The sequence below is a fragment of the Leptodactylus fuscus genome, chromosome 10 (genome assembly GCF_031893055.1).
Source record: "Leptodactylus fuscus isolate aLepFus1 chromosome 10, aLepFus1.hap2, whole genome shotgun sequence".
NCBI classification, from domain to species: domain Eukaryota; kingdom Metazoa; phylum Chordata; class Amphibia; order Anura; family Leptodactylidae; genus Leptodactylus; species Leptodactylus fuscus.
In genome coordinates, this window is record NC_134274.1 from 10363950 (window position 1) to 10382406 (window position 18457).

Below are 18457 nucleotides of genomic sequence, written 5' to 3' on the forward strand. Positions count from 1 at the left end.
AAATACTAAATATACCACTGACCACCAGGGACAGAAGTACTAAATATACCACTGACCACCAGGGACAGAGATGCTAAATATGCCACTGACCACCAGGGACAGAAATACTAAATATACCACTGACCACCAGGGACAATAGTACTAAATATACCACTGACCACCAGGGACAGAAATACTAAATATACCGCTGACCATCAGGGACAGAAGTACTAAATATACCACTGACCACCAGGGACAGAGATGCTAAATATGCCAGTAATAATAAGAGAACATCTTTTCTATGAGATCACACTAGACTCCTAGTTATGGTTAAATTCTCTATATAATTCTGATTCTTTGCTGCTGTTTCTTCCTGTTACCTATCTATGAGCATCGCGGAGTCATTTCAAGGATTTGCCGGGGGAACTGATTTCTAATTATGCCGTAGTCTGTAGGGAAATATCATATTAAGTTCTGGTCTCTCACTAGGATCTGCCACCTCCGTCTTATGTGCAGAGAATGGGACTTATGAGACCCTGACTGATCCCTAGAATGAGGGCCACAGTACTAGGTAAAGAGTTAAAGCACATTGGCCCTTTAGCCCCATGAATCACAAGGCGTCCTATCAGTGGCCTCCCACCAGTCAGAAGTCTTATATTGTAGCAATACACCAGTATTCAGAATGGTGGGAAATCTCTGCCAACTAAAGATAGGACTTCACTTTGGATTTTAATAAATGTGGGCTCGTAAGGGGTGGACAGGGCGGGAAGTACTTATTCACGAAAGCAGACACTTATTTCCTAATCCTTGACATTCCTATCAAAGAACAAGAATCCTTTAAGGGATAAAATATTGTACCGGTCAACATCAAGTCATCCCAGAACTAATACTTCATTTTATACCAAGATGGCTCCCATGAGCAGACACACACGTCTATCAGTCTCTGACCTTGGCACCTACGACCTTGGTGTGATGTGAGTTTTTTATTTCCTAGTTAACCATCCCTATATATCTTCTAATATCTATCTATCTATCTATCTATCTATCTATCTATCTATCTATCTATCTATCTATCTATCTCCTATCTATCTATCTATCTATCTCCTATCTATCTATCTATCTATCTCCTATCTATCTATCTATCTATCTATCTATCTATCTATCTATCTCCTATCTATCTATCTATCTATCTATCTATCTATCTATCTATCTATCTATCTATCTTCTATCTCTACACAGAAATGATTTGGAAAAGTTCCACAATTATTTTCTCCACTGACCTGTCCCCCTTCCTTCTGGCTCTGAAGCATCTCCTGGATTAAGTTCCTCCATAAATGGATCTGCATGTTCTCTGCGTCCGACTCTGCGAGAGATAGATATGGAGAAACTCATTATTGGTGACATTACCATCAGCATATAATAATTATTTCTCGCAGTATTAATATATAATATTAATACATATTGTATTGTCATGTATTGTAAGGGCACCCCACGACCCCCACAATCTCACATACACCTTAACCAGTAGAAGCTCATTTTACAATTCCGTATGAAGAATGCCAATGGTTAAGAGTAGATTGCAGAGACTACCTCTAGGGGGCAGTTTCCTCCCCTGAGGTGATCAAGAGAACACATACAGATTGGCTTGCAAAAACTTGAGAGAAGTGACGTGAGATGACCAGCTTTGAAAAAAATCATGATTTTGCAATACATATACTGTACATATAGGATATTTGTGGCCACCCTGTGGTTGTGATGTTCTTTGTGTAATGATAATGAATTTATATTTATATTTGTGAATTGGAATCATTAACTTACAGGCCTGAAGAATACATTTCCAGGCAAATGGTCAATACCAGGAGATGTCGCCTGAGGCAGAAGCAGGAGATAATATGGATATCTAATACAAAGCCAAGGTGCAATCCTGGGAGGTAACATCAAAGGCAAAATCAGTAAATGAATATCTGGAAACAAGCCAAGGATCGTAACAGCAATCCAATACACACGATCCGGGTCCAGAGCCAAACTAGAGTAACTAAATTAGCAGGCACCTGGATCAGGAGGGAGGGGGTTCTTGTATAGCTCCTCAGCTGGGAACTTAGGAAACTACAGAAACTTCTCAGGCTGACAAGGGAACATTAAAGGGATAGCAGCCAAGTAGAGAATTCTGACATTCCCTTTAAACACTTGCTCCTACAGAATCCCAACACTGAGAGACTCAATGATCATTATCATCGGGGGAGCCGTATGTCCAAGACAGAATCCTGCAATCCCACAGTTTACGCTGTGAGTCTACACACCCAGTGACCTATAAGTTGCGCGTTTCTGATGAGACCCCATAAAGGATCCCTGGACTTTTTGTATCTGTAGGTGATTCATGGAACGCCCTGTAAGATTAGGTCCAGATTTTAATTGTATGGCTTTGCTGCTGGGCTCGGGAATCCAGAGCGTCGGCATTAAAGTCATTAAAAAATGTTAATTTGTGTGTATTTTATGTCATTATTTGACAGTTTTATGATCAGCTGCATTTCTGGAAAGATGATAGAACGTAGGGCTGCAGCGCCGTGATTGAAAACAGGCAATTACAGGCGCCATTATGTGCCGAGCATTACTATCTTACGAGCTGCATTACATCCTTTAATGTGCCAGTGGAAAATGAAGATAGGGCAGGCCATTATTCTTTGTTACAATGAAACTCTGGATCAAACAGCTGACAATTACAGATCACAACAACGCGCCAGCCATGTTTTTTTTAGCCCAGTCCGTCCAATTTAAAAAACAGCCCTTTATAGATGGCTCCAGAAACGCGTTGTGTCATTTAGCAAGTAAATATACTTTATAAGTTGTTTCCAACTCATTAAAATGATATTTCTTAGTAAAAGAGTGAAGGGACTGCGCAGCCGCACTATAATCGGCATTATTATAGGGGGATGGGAGTATATAGATGTATAGGAATGTAATGAACGCCCCGGCTGTGACTGGGACCAAAGTCGTCCCCCTGCCCATTGATCTGCCACAAGACATTTGTACTTTGCTTGGAGCACGTTGCGTATGATTCAGGACGTTGCAGCATAGACTACACAGCCATAGTCTAATACACCTGCACAGCTAGGAGATCGAACACAAGTATCTGCAGGTTAGAGACATTGCAGTGGACTGTGGACCCCCTGCCATACCAAAACGGGTTGACTTTGGGACACCTCTAAGGGCAGGGGCGAACCTAGGGCTTGTGCCGCCTGAGGCGGACGTCAGAAAGCGCCCCCCTCCCCCCTGAGGAGGGGGCGGGGACGAGCGGAGGGGGCGGAGCGAGCGAGTGTCATTAGCAGGCAGAGAGAGGACCTGCTCTCTGCTAAGCGTGAGGGGCGAACGCTGGATCAGCGCTGCATCCACAGGGCCGCCCCAATCCACCGCTCGCTTTCCGTGCCGGGCTGCCGAGACGGTGACGCTAAGCCAGTCCAGGACAGCTTGTCCTGGAATGGCTTAGGTCAGCAAAAATGCCGCCCTCCCCCAGGGCCCCGGCATAGCGCCGGCTGAAGCGGTCGCTTCAGGTTGCCTCATGGGAGGTGCGGCACTGGAACCAGGATATCCCTTTAAATAGAGCTCAAGTTGCAACCTTCTCCCCTGACCTGTGGCCAAGCTGAGTGTGCATCTGTTTAAGGGAGCTGGGGAAATCATGTAGTGTATTATTGAAATATAGTGTAGTCCTACTATTCCATTACAATATGGCGGTATTTTCCTGTTAAAGTATGTTGGTAATGCCCCAATAAAGTAAATTCTTGTGGGATTTATCCATTACAGTATGGCGGTAATAATCCATTACAGCATAATAATATTATCCCACTGAAATATGATGGTAAAATCCTATTACAGTATGGTGGTGATATTTCATTACAGTATGACGGTAATATATCATTACAGTATGGATGTGATTACACCATGGTGGTGTATATTCCATTACAGTATGATGGTAATAACCCATTACAGTATGCTGATATTTCCTTACAGAATGGTGATATTTAATTACCGTACAGTAGTATTAATCTTTCATAGTATAGTTGTAATGCACCAATAAAGTACATTATGATGGTATTAATCCATTACAGTATGGCAGTAATAGCCCATCCCAGTATGATATTATCCCATTGATGTTTGATGGCAGTATGGCGGTAATATTTATGGTATGATGAGAATTCTTTACAGTACAGTGGTAATATCCCTTTACATTATGGTGGTAATATTTAATGACAGTATGGCAGTAATACTTCATTACAGTACGATATTATCCCACTGATGTTTGGTAAAATCCCATTACAGTATGGTGGTGATATTTAATGACAGTGTGGCAGTAATATTTCATTACAGTACGTTGGTAACAAACCATTTCAGTATGATATTATCCCCACTGATGTTTGATGCTAAAATCCCATTGCAATATGGCGGTGATGCTTAATGACAGTATGGCGGTAATATTTATGGTATGATAATCCTTTACAATATTTCATTACATTATGGTGGTATTTAATGACAGTATGGCAGTAATACTTCGTTACAGTAGGGTGGTAATATGATATTCCATTATGGTGGTAATATTTAATGACAGTATGGCAGTAATACTTCATTACAATATGATGGTAATATTTAAAGTATGGTTAGAATCCTTTACAGTAGAATGGTTATATCCCATTACATTATGGTGGTAATATTTAATGACAGTATAGCAGTAATACGTCATTACAGTATGGCGGTAATATTTAATGACAGTATAGCAGTAATACATCATTACAGTATAGCGGTAATATTTAATTACAATATGGCAGTAATATTTCATTACAGTAATCAATGATAATGTTTCGCTACAGTATGGTGGTAATATTCCACCTTGATTTTATCCCTTAACACTAATATATGAGGGTCCGATTTCAAGGCCCCATCCCCCCATTATCTTAGAAATCTCTAATCAGGTATATGAAATAGGTTTTCTAATAGACTTCCCTTTTAATGCGCCGCTAATAGAAGAAGCGTCAGTAAATGAAGGCAGGCACAAGATATGACAAGTAATTAAACAAGATGCCGCAACATAATCGGACATATGATGGATGACAAAAACGCAGGGAAATAATTGAGAATCTGACTACACAGTCATGTTGAGGAAAGGTGAAGTGATGCAGACATTAACTTCCAGCAGCAGTTCAATTAGCACTTGTGGCTGGTCGGTGGCGGTGTAACCTTTACTAAACCTTCCGAGCTGTGATATCTGACTAGTGACTAAATGATACACATTAAGTATACACAATGATGATACACCCTCGCTGCCATCTTCACTGGGCTAGATTATTAGGAAGGGACCGTGCATACAGGATCATCATTATAACAAGGCACCGTACGCTGAATATTAATACCGCATTATCATGGAGAATTATTAACGGAGAACTTAGGCAGAGAAGATCCATCTATTTGTCTATCTACCGGCAGAGTTCGGGATTTAACTCCTTCTCGCTATTTTAGCCACAACTTTGTGGTATTATTTATTATTTCTGTATGGGGGTTATTTTTTGTAGGACAAATTGTACTTCATAATGGCGCCATTTAATATTCTATACAGAATATTGGGAAGCTGAAAATAAATTCAGAATGGAGTGGAATTAGAAAGAAACTGCAATTTATTCAAAGGTCTGTTCTGGGGTGCGAATTACTTTAGGGGGTCTGGTCGGAGGTCAGAATTTATTCAAAGGTTCTGGGGGGTCTGAGGTTATTGAGGGGTCTGTATTTATTCACAGGATTTGGTTTGCAGTCTGAATTTATTCAGGGGTCTAGTCTGGAGTCTGATTTTGTTCAGGAGTCTGTTTTGGGGTCTGCATTTATTCCAGGGTCTTTTCTGGGTCTGAATTTATTCAGGGGGTCTGGTTTTGGGTCTGAATTTATTTATGGACTGGTTCTGGGGTCTAAATTTATTCAGGGGTCTTCCCTGGGGTCTGAATTTATCGAGGCGTCTGTCTTCGGGGTCTGCATTTATTCACAGGGTCTGGTTTTGGGTCTGAATTTATTCACGGGTCTAGTCTAGGGTCTGAATTTGTTCAGGAGTCTGTTCTGGGATCTGCATTCATTCAGGGGTCTTCTCTGGGTCTAAGTTTATTAAGTGGTCTTGTCTGGGGTCTGAATTTATTCAGGGGTTCTAATCTGGAGTCTGAATTTATTCAGGGGTTCTGGTCTGGGGTCTGAATTTATTCAGGGGTTCTGGTCTGGGGTCTGAATTTATTCACGGGTTCTGGTCTGGGGTCTGAATTTATTCAGTGGTTCTGATCTGGGGTCTGAATTTATTCAATGGTTCTGATCTGGGGTCTGAATTTATTCAATGGTTCTGATCTGGGGTCTGAATTTATTCAGGGGTTCTGGTCTGGGGTCTGAATTTATTCAATGGTTCTGATCTGGGGTCTGAATTTATTCAGGGGTTCTGGTCTGGGGTCTGAATTTATTCAGTGGTTCTAATCTGGGGTCTGAATTTATTCACGGGTTCTGATCTGGGGTCTGAATTTATTCACGGGTTCTGATCTGGGGTCTGAATTTATTCAGGGGTTCTGGTCTGGGGTCTGAATTTATTCAGTGGTTCTAATCTGGGGTCTGAATTTATTCACGGGTTCTGATCGGGGGTCTGAATTTATTCACGGGTTCTGATCTGGGGTCTGAATTTATTCAGGGGTTCTGGTCTGGGGTCTGAATTTATTCAGTGGTTCTAATCTGGGGTCTGAATTTATTCACGGGTTCTGATCTGGGGTCTGAATTTATTCAGGGGTTCTGGTCTGGGGTCTGAATTTATTCAGTGGTTCTAATCTGGGGTCTGAATTTATTCACGGGTTCTGATCTGGGGTCTGAATTTATTCAGGGGTTCTGATCTGGGGTCTGAATTTATTCAATGGTTCTGATCTGGGGTCTGAATTTATTCAGGGGTTCTGGTCTGGGGTCTGAATTTATTCAATGGCTCTGATCTGGGGTCTGGGTTTATTCAATGGTTCTGATCTGAGGTCTGGGTTTATTGAAAGGGTCTGCTCGGGGCAAACGTAATTCATAGGTTTGTTATGAATTCTGAATGTATTCAGGGGGTCTGGCTTGGGGTTTGAATTTATTTGCATCACTTTTATGACTGGGTATGGATTGTAGGAACAAAAAAGTGTGTTTTATTACATATGCCAATGACCTGTCCCGGGGACCAGAAGTATGTCCGCACCTACCAGAGCCCCCATTGTTCTATGTATTTTGCCCTCTCAGGTTCTCTGCACACAATATGGATAATTCCCTGACTAGCTGACTTATGCATTTACATATAAACCCCTTTACATCCATATACAGGTCTATATACCACATATACCATTTTACATAAGGTTAGAGCTCCTCCCCTCCCCCACCGAAGGTCTGTAATACATTTTGCATTCTGAATATTTTCCATTATATTGACTAATTCCATAATCATGAATTGCAACATTTGCTGAAAAACCAGAAGGATTACGGTTAATGCTATTTTCTGCACGCCAATCAAACACAATCGAACGTGTCTCTGGGTCCGTCAGGGTAAATTCAAGTCAGAGACATCAGAATTCGCTTGGCACTGCAGACTGCTGGCACCCCATTCACAAAAAGAAAATGAGAATTTGCTTCTACAATAATGCAAATGGACTATTCTGTATTCCGCGCTCGCCAAGCTGTGCTATTAACAGAAAGTGCCAATTTGTGCTGTATGCTTCTCACAGATGCGAGCAGGCGGGCACGACTCTGTGCATTGGTACATTTAAAGACCATTGCCGTACAACAAAGGAAAGAGCCTTCAGGTTACAGAAACTTTCCTTGAGTGGAACAGGAAAACACGATTAAGCATTGAATCCTTCATGCAACCTCTGGGACTGAGCAGAAAAGTGTACACAGCCAGCTTCATGGGCGCACAACCCTAAACAGAGCTCATAGACTGTAATAGGCTCTGCAAATGCATTCCCAAATGTCGACCGTGGCGACCAATATTACTCCGAAATACCTTAAAGCTACGGCTCAAACAGGAGCGATAGGAAATATTCTACTTATCGAGTATGCAGTTGTGTCTGCATGGTAACAGACTACAAACTAAATCTATGTAGTCTCATCTGCAGCCGCCTCTCCATTGACAGCGGCCGTGACAACAGGCAGGACAAATGGTTGGGGTACCCTAATTTTATAGATAGGTGCAGCACCAAAGGTAGGACCCTCATTTCTCAGATAGACGTATGACGTATCCCTAGTTCCACCAATAGGAGTTGGACACAGAAATTTGACCTCCACCAATCACACTATTTTGGGCAGGGTCCTTGTTTCTGTGTAGTGAAAGCTGTTCTGTAAAGTGTAAGCTTTTATGAGCAGGATCCTCTTTCTTGTAGGGTGTAACCTCTTATAGTTTGGTTCCTCTCTCCTGTACAGTGTAAGTTCTTATGGGCAGGGTCCTCTCTCCAGTAGAGTATAAGCTCTTATAGTTTGGTTCCTCTCTCCTATACAGTGTACGCTCTTATGGGCAGAGTCCTCTCTCCTATACAGTGTAAGCTCTTATGGGCAGGGTCCTCTCTCTCCTGTACAGTGTTAGCTCTTATGGGCAGGGTCCTCTCGCCTGTACAGTGTTAGCTCTTATGGGCAGGGTCCTCTCTCCTATACAGTGTAAGCTCTTATGGACAGGGTCCTCTCTCCTATACAGTGTAAGCTCTTATGGGCAGGGTCCTCTCTCCTGTACAGTGTAAGCTCTTATGGGCAGAGTCCTCTCTCCTATACAGTGTAAGCTCTTATGGGCAGGGTCCTCTCTCCTGTACAGTGTTAGCTCTTATGGGCAGGGTCCTCTCTCCTATACAGTGTAAGCTCCTATGGGCAGGGTCCTCTCTCCAGTAGAGTATAAGCTCTTATAGTTTGGTTCCTCTCTCCTATACAGTGTAAGCTCTTATGGACAGGGTCCTCTCTCCTATACAGTGTAAGCTCCTATGGGCAGGGTCCTCTCTCCTGTACAGTGTTAGCTCTTATGGGCAGGGTCCTCTCTCCTATACAGTGTAAGCTCTTATGGGCAGGGTCCTCTCTCCTATACAGTGTAAGCTCCTATGGGCAGGGTTCTCTCTCCTGTACAGTGTTAGCTCTTATGGGCAGGGTCCTCTCTCCTATACAGTGTAAGCTCCTATGGGCAGGGTCCTCTCTCCTGTACAGTGTTAGCTCTTATGAGCAGGGTCCTCTCTCCTATACAGTGTAAGCTCTTATGGGCAGGGTCCTCTCTCCTATACATTGTAAGCTCTTATGGGCAGGGTTCTCTCTCCTGTACAGTGTAAGCTCTTATGGGCAGGGTTCTCTCTCCTGTACAGTGTAAGCTCTTATGGGCAGGGTTCTCTCTCCTATACAGTCTAAGCTCTTATGGGCAGGGTCCTCTCTCCTGTACAGTATGAGCTCTTATGGGCAGGGTCCTCTCTCCTATACAGTCTAAGCTCTTATGGGCAGGGTCCTCTCTCCTGTAGAGTGTAAGCTCTTATGGGCAGGGTCCTCTCTCCTATACATTGTAAGCTCTCATGGGCAGGGTCCTCTCTCCTGTACAGTGTAAGCTCTTATGGGCAGGGTTCTCTCTCCTGTACAGTGTAAGTTCTTATGGGCAGGGTTCTCTCTCCTGTACAGTGTAAGCTCTTATGGGCAGGGTTCTCTCTCCTGTACAGTGTAAGCTCTTATGGACAGGGTCCTCTCTCCTATACAGTGTAAGCTCTTATGGGCAGGGTCCTCTCTCCTATACAGTGTAAGCTCTTATGGGCAGGGTCCTCTCTCCTGTAGAGTGTAAGCTCTTATGGGCAGGGTCCTCTCTCCTATACAGTGTAAGCTCTCATGGGCAGGGTCCTCTCTCCTGTACAGTGTAAGCTCTTATGGGCAGGGTCCTCTCTCTCCTGTACAGTGTAAGCTCTTATGGGCAGGGTCCTCTCTCTCCTGTACAGTGTAAGCTCTTATGGGCAGGGTCCTCTCTCCTATACAGTGTAAGCTCTTATGGGCAGGGTCCTCTCTCCTATACAGTGTAAGCTCTTATGGGCAGGGTCCTCTCTCCTGTAGAGTGTAAGCTCTTATGGGCAGGGTCCTCTCTCCTATACAGTGTAAGCTCTCATGGGCAGGGTCCTCTCTCCTGTACAGTGTAAGCTCTTATGGGCAGGGTCCTCTCTCTCCTGTACAGTGTAAGCTCTTATGGGCAGGGTCCTCTCTCCTGTACAGTGTAAGCTCTCATGGGCAGGGTCCTCTCTCCTATACAGTGTAAGCTCTCATGGGCAGGGTCCTCTCTCCTGTACAGTGTAAGCTCTTATGGGCAGGGTTCTCTCTCCTATACAGTCTAAGCTCTTATGGGCAGGGTCCTCTCTCCTGTACAGTGTAAGCTCTCATGGGCAGGGTCCTCTCTCCTATACAGTGTAAGCTCTCATGGGCAGGGTCCTCTCTCCTGTACAGTGTAAGCTCTTATGGGCAGGGTTCTCTCTCCTGTACAGTGTAAGCTCTTATGGGCAGGGTCCTCTCTCCTGTACAGTGTAAGCTCTTATGGGCAGGATGCTCTCTCTAGTAGAGTGTAAACTCTTATGGGCAGGGTCCTCTCTCCTGTACAGTGTAAGTTCTTATGGGCAGGGTCCTCTCTCTCCTGTACAGTGTAAGCTCTTATGGGCAGGGTTCTCTCTCCTGTACAGTGTAAGTTCTTATGGGCAGGGTCCTCTCTCTCCTGTACAGTGTAAGCTCTTATGGGCAGGGTTCTCTCTCCTGTACAGTGTAAGCTCTTATGGGCAGGGTCCTCTCTCCTGTACAGTGTAAGCTCTTATGGGCAGGATGCTCTCTCTAGTAGAGTGTAAACTCTTATGGGCAAGGTACGTTCTGCACAATGAACGTTTGAAAATGTCTAGTTGTACAGATTGTAGCATATTGGAATATTCTAGATAAAAGCAATACTATATAGAATAGGAGAGAAATGGAGATTGAGTAAAAGCTTCACATCTGAGCAGAGACTAAGTGTCATTTTCCTCCCAGTTATTCTTTTTCATCTAGGACATGACTTGACAATTCATATAGCAGACACACAAGGACACTGGATGGAAATCTACTGGCTTACATTGAGAAAAATGGGTTTGCATTTGCCTTTATTACACTAAAATGACTTCTTATATTTAATTTCAGGATGAAGCCGACTATTTGTATCAATCTCAAGGCAATTATAGGAATTCTGGAATTTAGAGCAAAATCATCATTTCTGATCTTTTGAATATAGCAACCTTTAAAAGTAAGGACATGCACATCATACAGGCAGACTATGGCCATAGATGTGATAAGGGGCTTGGAGAGAGGGGTCCCAGCCTTGCTTGGTATCATCCTATTGGTTAATGGGTGGTGAGAACCTGTACGGACTCCTGAAAAACTGGTTTAATAGTAACATTGAGAGTGGGGATTGGCCCGAGGGTCATGGAGTGATCTTGAGAAAGGAAACAAAAACAGTCCTCTCTGTCCTGGGTGGTAATACTTGGGATCATAATGGTGTGAAATTAGAAATATCCCACTTATCGGAGTATGAAGCTCCTATGCAGAGTTGTGTCTCCATGACACAAAAACACAGATCCTGACCAATTCCACCTGTGGAGGCTCTTTTGGTCTCTGCCAAGTGAATAGGGGCCTATAGATTTGCCACAAGCTTTCCTATGTAAATGTAATGCTAATTCTGAAACTAGTTTCCACACTAACCATTCAGCCTTATAATAAGCTATCACCTCCTGTTCTGTAGAGATCACTTCTTCATAGTCATCTCATCACCCCAGGCAATATTGCAAATTGATAAATATCATCCATATGTTAGGATTGGGTCCTGCAGGTTGCTCTCCCGGCGCACAGCGCCACCTGCAAGTCCAGCTTTCACCCTACTGAGCATGCTCAGACTTTTGGAGCCGCTCACAAGCTAAGTGTCATTTCTCCCCTACTGAGCATGAGCGGTGAGGTCATGACCACCGCCCCTATTGGGCGGGGTCTTCTCTTTAAATAGTGTGAGCCGACGCCTGACGAGTGCTCACACTTTGACTAATGTTTGACAAAAAGTTTGTTTATGACAGTAGTGCAGGGACAGGCTCCAGCATTGCAGGCAGGTTGTCAGACTAGGCCTCTGTGTGGGGTTACCTCTGCTTCTATCTGGGTGCTGTTAGTTAGGACCTGTAAGCCCTGAACTGTCAGCTGTACACCAGGGCTAGGAGCAGTAGACACTGTTCCAGCCTGTGGAGCTGCAGCAGGTTTGGTCTCTGAGATAGCCTGTTTAGACTGTCAAACTTACTTTGTAACTCCTAGCTGTTGCAGGAGCATGTGTGTTTGCTGACCTGGGGTGAGTTAACCCTTGGCAGCCTTGTTGTTTAAGCAGTACTGGTGCACCTGGCCAGTGAGCTTAACTAGCAGGGTTTAGATGCACCCTGTTCACATTAAGTACCGCACCGCACCCCTGCCCGTATTTGTCGCACTCTGTTCACAGTGAGTACCGCGCCGCACCTCAGCCAGTGTTTGTTGCACCCTGTGCACATTAAGTTCAGACATACAGGCGCCCACTGGGCCTGTGGACCTCGCTGCAGTGTTCTGAAGACTAGAGGTTCTGTCATTTAAAAAATATTATATAACACTGTAACACTATAACACAGGATCTACCACTCACAATAGGTATTGGTTATAGCCTACCTCCTCCCCCTTTGCTCGGGTCAGAGAGCATGCCCACAGCACTCTCCCATAGAGGTCAACAGTTTTCTCATTCTCTCAATTGTTGTTCTCAGCTAGGGCAAGATGACTGCCCCAATAATCATGGGCATAAACTAGAATGTATACAAGCATAAAATTATGTAATAGGATATTAAAAAACACATCAATACCTTCCTTTTAAGTTTACAAAGTCACCCGGCCAAAATAATAACCTGTAATCCTTCTACGAGTGTATCCCACGTCCGTATCCGACGGGGGGTCTTCAATTAATCTAAACTTTATACTTTAACAAGGGCTTCAAAAGACACCGACCCACCGGCAAGCGGTGATAAATAGTCCGAGTCTGGCGACATCACTCACCTCTCCGTCTGTTCCCAGATACCGCTGCTAAAATTTTTGTAGTTTAATGAAAGAGTACAAAGGAAGGAACCTATCGGGCACGTTTTGCTTCCCTCTGACCACATTTGAGTATTTCTGTACAAATTAGTGCCGTCATCCTCCCAGAAACCTTTTTACGAAAGCTATGAATTTTATTTCAACTTATTTTCTTTTCATCTCTGCCACAGGTTTCCCATCGAAGCTGCCATGGAAATCAAGCATTAGTTCCTCCTCATTTCACACAAATGAACAGCCTGAAGGGGACTTAATCTTAACTCTACTAAACGCTCCAAGGTTGGAAGTTGCAAGAGACCTCAATTTTTAATTGTTTGGCAGGATTAGACTCCATCTCAGGGTTTTTTTTAATGCGATTTTCACAAATTCAAAAAATTTCAAAAAGTTCTTGTCCTATTTGCCGTAGGATATTTTTGATTTTCGTTATGGTGGTGGACCCAATGGGTCACCAGACTGGTTTGACTTTGGGCCATTGTCTAGCTGGTCTCTTTGGACTTCACACTTGAACTCTTATACAGGGATCCGGACTTCACTGCCACACTTGGAGTGATCCTAATATAGGTGATGGTTGGTCTAGGGCAATGTGATACCAGGGCAAAGCATCAGAGGTTAGAGAAAATGGAGTAGTCGGGTTCAGTACAAGTTTTGTACAAATTTTGGATTTGGCTGACGAAAAATCTTTGGGGTTTGTGTCTCCTGGGTTCACTTGTGGTCGTATCTTCCATCCTGCTGGGTGACATCATGGACCTTGGGAGACTGCTGAGACATGAGACATGACTTCAGCAGTCATGTAGGACACACAACATCATGACACTTGCATCAGTGTGTCAAGACATTGGTGCTCCCTGAGGGGCTACTCAGGCCCAATCACAGACCTTTGTGGCCTGCTGGGGTCTGTTCGCCCAATTCTACTAAATCCCAGTATACTTTTATCACCCATCAGATTGCCTTGACTGAAGACACTATGGGATATGGTGGTGATATAGAATTATACCAGAGTGGCTAATAGAACACTATAGTGCAAAAAAATGCCAAATTACCATCCCCCTGTAAGGAGTAGGGCCGGAGCCTCTGCAATGCTGTGTGGACGTTGCTGACCCTCTCCTCTCTGAACTTCTGGTCCTCACTTCCGGGTTTCGGGAGGCAGACCGGAACCTCCATGGTGGTATGTAGGGGTTCCTGATGGTAAGCGTTTTCTCCTGTTGTCTGATTGCCTCGTTTTCTGACCCCTGGCTTTGACCTCTGACTCTGCCTCTTGCCTCCTGATTCTGTACTGTATCTGATCCTGTTGAAAACCCCCGGCTTGCCTTTAGATCTCTTCTTCCTGAACCTGATTTTGTCCTGCTCTGCTCTCCTGTTACCTACTCAATCTCTTTGACCTTCCCCCAGGATTACCCCCTGTATTGCACTGCCCTCACGTTGACGATCCGGATTGGATGACTACGCTTTGGTCCTCTGCAGCTACCAATTGACAACTGCCCACCATTGCCTTCTGATTCCTTGGACCTTCACTGCTACTCTGAGGATCTGCTCTTAAGAGTTCCCAGTTTCTGGTTGTGCTGTGATTTGTGGTCCTCTATGTGTCCAGCGTTCCCTGACCTGTACCACTCTGCCTGGCATTGACACAAAGTCCATCCCCACCATCTGGAGCTCTGGTGAACACCACTGTGGGATTGGAGTTGGTGCGACTGGACGCTCGGCGCCATGGTTTCCATATTGATCAGTGTGTCTAGCTCTGGTTCTCTCCATTGGCTCAGAACCGCATCTGCTATCCTTACACCCCCGTTCTGATTCTCTAAAGTTAATTTCGGAAACCTATTTTGTAATTCGAGGAAGTATTCCCATATATTCCACTACAGAATCTGTTAGCGATGATTAGTGCAGCCTTTTTGTTATTACTGAAAACCTCTCGAGAAACTCAATTTATTTCCTCTAGTGACAATCGGGAGGTAATGGTAACCAAACCTAAATTTTTTTTTGTGATTGTTTTCAGGAGCAAAGCAATTTAAGAATGATGATGACCAATTTTGTAGCCGAGTAAAATACAATAGTCTGAAGAATATTCCTGCATGTGGTTATTCCAGAACGTTCTTGTTTCTTCTTTAATCTCTTTATACACAATCATAAGAAACGCAAAAAGTTTCACTCAAGAAAGAAAACTCGCCGGGTTATGTCTGGCATGAAAAAGTCAATTTTGCTCCCTACCTTATTCTCACTTGGGGTGAGATAGGAAACTTACTACAAGTGCAGCAGCGTGTCTATGTCTGTCTTTCTGCATCTCTTTCATTCAGTTTATCTTACTACCTCCTCCATAGGCTTTTATGTGCAGTTGCAATCTGATACCTTTATTAGCTAAGAGACCAAGGCAGATTCAGCAGAGAATTCAGAGTGAGCAATTTAGGAGGTAGGGAGAGGAGGAAATGTGGCTGGCATGTGAAGGAAGTATTTTTCTTTAATGAGATATGTTCTTATATTCACTTGTAGCATTGTTAGTTGGTAGATTATTGACCATTTAAAGGAGGTCTTCCAACTCCTCCAAGCATATTTGACTCCATAGAACACTGTTCTTGTTACTTAGACCCTTACAATCTTCTTCCTGTGTCAGCCCATTAGTGAGGGTTGATCCATACAGGACATACATACAGGATGAACATCTTTGTACAGAGTATTGCAAAATCATGTTAATTTGAAAAGCTGTTCATCTTTCGATACCTTTAAGTAGGCTTGTCCATTCAAGAGGAAAGGTAAAAAACAAAACATCCCTTATACAATAGGTGGAACATTTGGTAACTTTTGGTTTAGAAAACCCACAAATAACTCACACATTAAAACCTACATATTAAATTGGTTGAACATTTACTTATAGAGTTATAGTCACGGGTGAGTATAACGTTTCGGATCGAACCAAATTCAGCTCAACTTTTCCAAAAGTTTTGGGCTTCACTCAAAACCCAAAACTCTTGGGGTTACATAGTTACATAGTAGGTGAGGTTGGATGAAGACATCAATCCACCAAGTCCAACCTATAACCCTACAATCCCCTACAGTGTTGCTCTAGGGGAAGGCAAAAAAAAAAAACCCATGAGGCTCATGCCAATTGTCCCATTTCAGGGGGTTCAACACCCACAAAACATTATGTTCAGAACCCAGAGTGTAACAGTGGAGGCCCAGGGGAGGTGAGTGAACATAACAAAGAGGTATTTTCGCCTTGCCTCTTCTCTCTTTGGTGCTCTGCAGTTTCCCTGGCATCCTTTTCCAGTCTCTGGCTGACATTTTGCACACCAGGGTCAACAATGAGACCAGTTAATGGGCCTCAGCTGTCACTTGGGGTGCACCAACTTCATGATACTTTGACCTAGCGTCTGTCTAAGGCTGGAAGAGGATGCCAAGATGATGCTTTGACCTAGTGTCAGTCTGAGGCTCGAAGAGGTCACCAAGAGATTTCGGGATGCTGCTGGGTGCCCCAAGGTTTCCTAGGAGAGGTGAGGCAAGGTGAGAATAAGTGTTCTGTAGAGACCCCCCAGAGTATAATAATGGGACTTCCAAACAAACATCACCAATATACATTGTAACAAATCACCCATATCTAGTTATAGTAAATAAATGGATCCAGTCCTTACATGGACCGTCTAGAAGTCAGATTTGCAAAAGAAGTCATTGGGATACTGGAGTAAGGTGTTGACGTCCTTTCAGATTTTAGCACAGTCCGTGACTTTACCTGAACATACGATTTGCTGAAGAGCCCCTGTAGGCAATATTATTAAAAAAGACTTCCAGCTCCTGATCATTATCGAAGTCGGCAGCTATCACAGTGCGGATTGGAGAAGGCATGGAGAACTTCTGAGTGGCAATATCCTGTTTGAAGATAGAAGAAGAGATATAAGGGCTCACAATTATCTCTTATTAAAAGGACCTTCCTTAGATGTTACTGCGGGAGACCTCAAGGTAATCGAGAGGATCTCTAAATTAAAATTAGAAACAAAAGACGATGTGTACAGAGACGTAACAGCTGTGAACATCTTATCAGCGCTGTACACAACAGGTCAGTGCGTCTTCAGTCATCTCTAATCCCTTCTGGGAAGAATTGATTGACTTTTTTTTTCTCACCTAATTAAATTACAATTTTTTTTTTTATAAAAATATATTTTTGGAATTTTTGACCAATTACTTTGCCTCAGACTTGATGATTTTACCATCCATCACAATAACCGCACATACAAAATAGAACAAGACCTCATGACCTCAGACTGTAACTTTGTAGCTAGAGTTAAAAAACCAAAAAAACACATTTCCTTGAAAATAAGGCAAATTACAGAAACCGGTGGGTGCACCTGACCAGAATTCGGTAAAAGGAGCCGAGGACGGAACATCAAATACAGTATTAGGTTTGGTTTACAACAAAAAAATACCCAAAAGTAAAAGATTTCGGAGTGATTGATGCAGAGTGACACCCCGTTTGCGGAGCGCGGCTGTACTTTCTGTGCCGTGGTAAATAGTATTTTTGATGTAACAATCTTTTAAGATGTAAGCATACAGATCTTAAAGGGGTGCTCTACTTTTTTTAGATGGTGGATGCCATGACTGTAAGAAGATCAGCAAAGGACATACAAGGGTAAAGGGGTTGTCCAGGGAGTATTACTTTACTTACATGGTCCCGGGGATGCAGATGATGGACTATACTTACCTTACTTGGTTCTGGTGACAACATGACCCCCAGGTCATGTGATCTGAGGCAGCGTTTGGACCCCTGGGTCGCTCGATCTGACATGGAGTTAATTACCTGTGCTATGGGGAATGGCTTTACTATAATCAGGCAGCTCCTCATCATTAGTATCACCAAGACCAGGTATTAATACCCAGACCTCCCCTTTAATAATAATACATTTTATTTATATAGCACCAACATATTCCGCAGCGCTGTACAATTTGTAGGGTTCAAATACAAACAGAAAGATACGTAACAAAGAAAGTCACTTCACACACTGGGACTGAGGGCCCTGCTCGCAAGAGCTTACAATCTATGAGGTAGAGGGGGGTGACACAAGAGGTAGCAGGGGCGGCATTGCTTATACAGAGGTCAGACACTTTTGTAATAGAGGTGACTGTCATTACACAAACTTAAAACTTTATCAGCCATCACTAGTTGTGTCCTGTAACATGTGGATGGAGCTTGGACATAAAAAGTTAGCTTGAGATGACATCATAACATGTAGGGTAATGTGGGAGCGGGGACAGAGGAGGGTTAGGTTTTGGGGATTCTAATGACGGTACGGAAGGGTTTACGTTAGACATTGTGATAGTCCTGTCTGAAAAGATGTGCCTTTAGTTTGCGCTTGAAACTGTAGAATTGGAAGTTAATCTGATTGTCCGG

General features: G+C 43.5%; 1 protein-coding gene across 3 annotated transcripts in view; it reads right to left on the reverse strand.

Moving 5' to 3' along the window:
• Window positions 1-18457, reverse strand: part of CRTAC1 (cartilage acidic protein 1) — a 310217-nt gene that overhangs the window by 36652 nt on the left and 255108 nt on the right. For all 3 annotated transcript variants that reach the window (XM_075257862.1, XM_075257864.1, XM_075257865.1), the window contains exons 8-9: window positions 16805-16941; window positions 1260-1342 (exon numbers count right to left, since the gene is read on the reverse strand). In XM_075257862.1, coding sequence (XP_075113963.1) covers window positions 1260-1342; window positions 16805-16941 — 220 coding nt within the window. The remainder of the gene's footprint in view (window positions 1-1259; window positions 1343-16804; window positions 16942-18457) is intronic.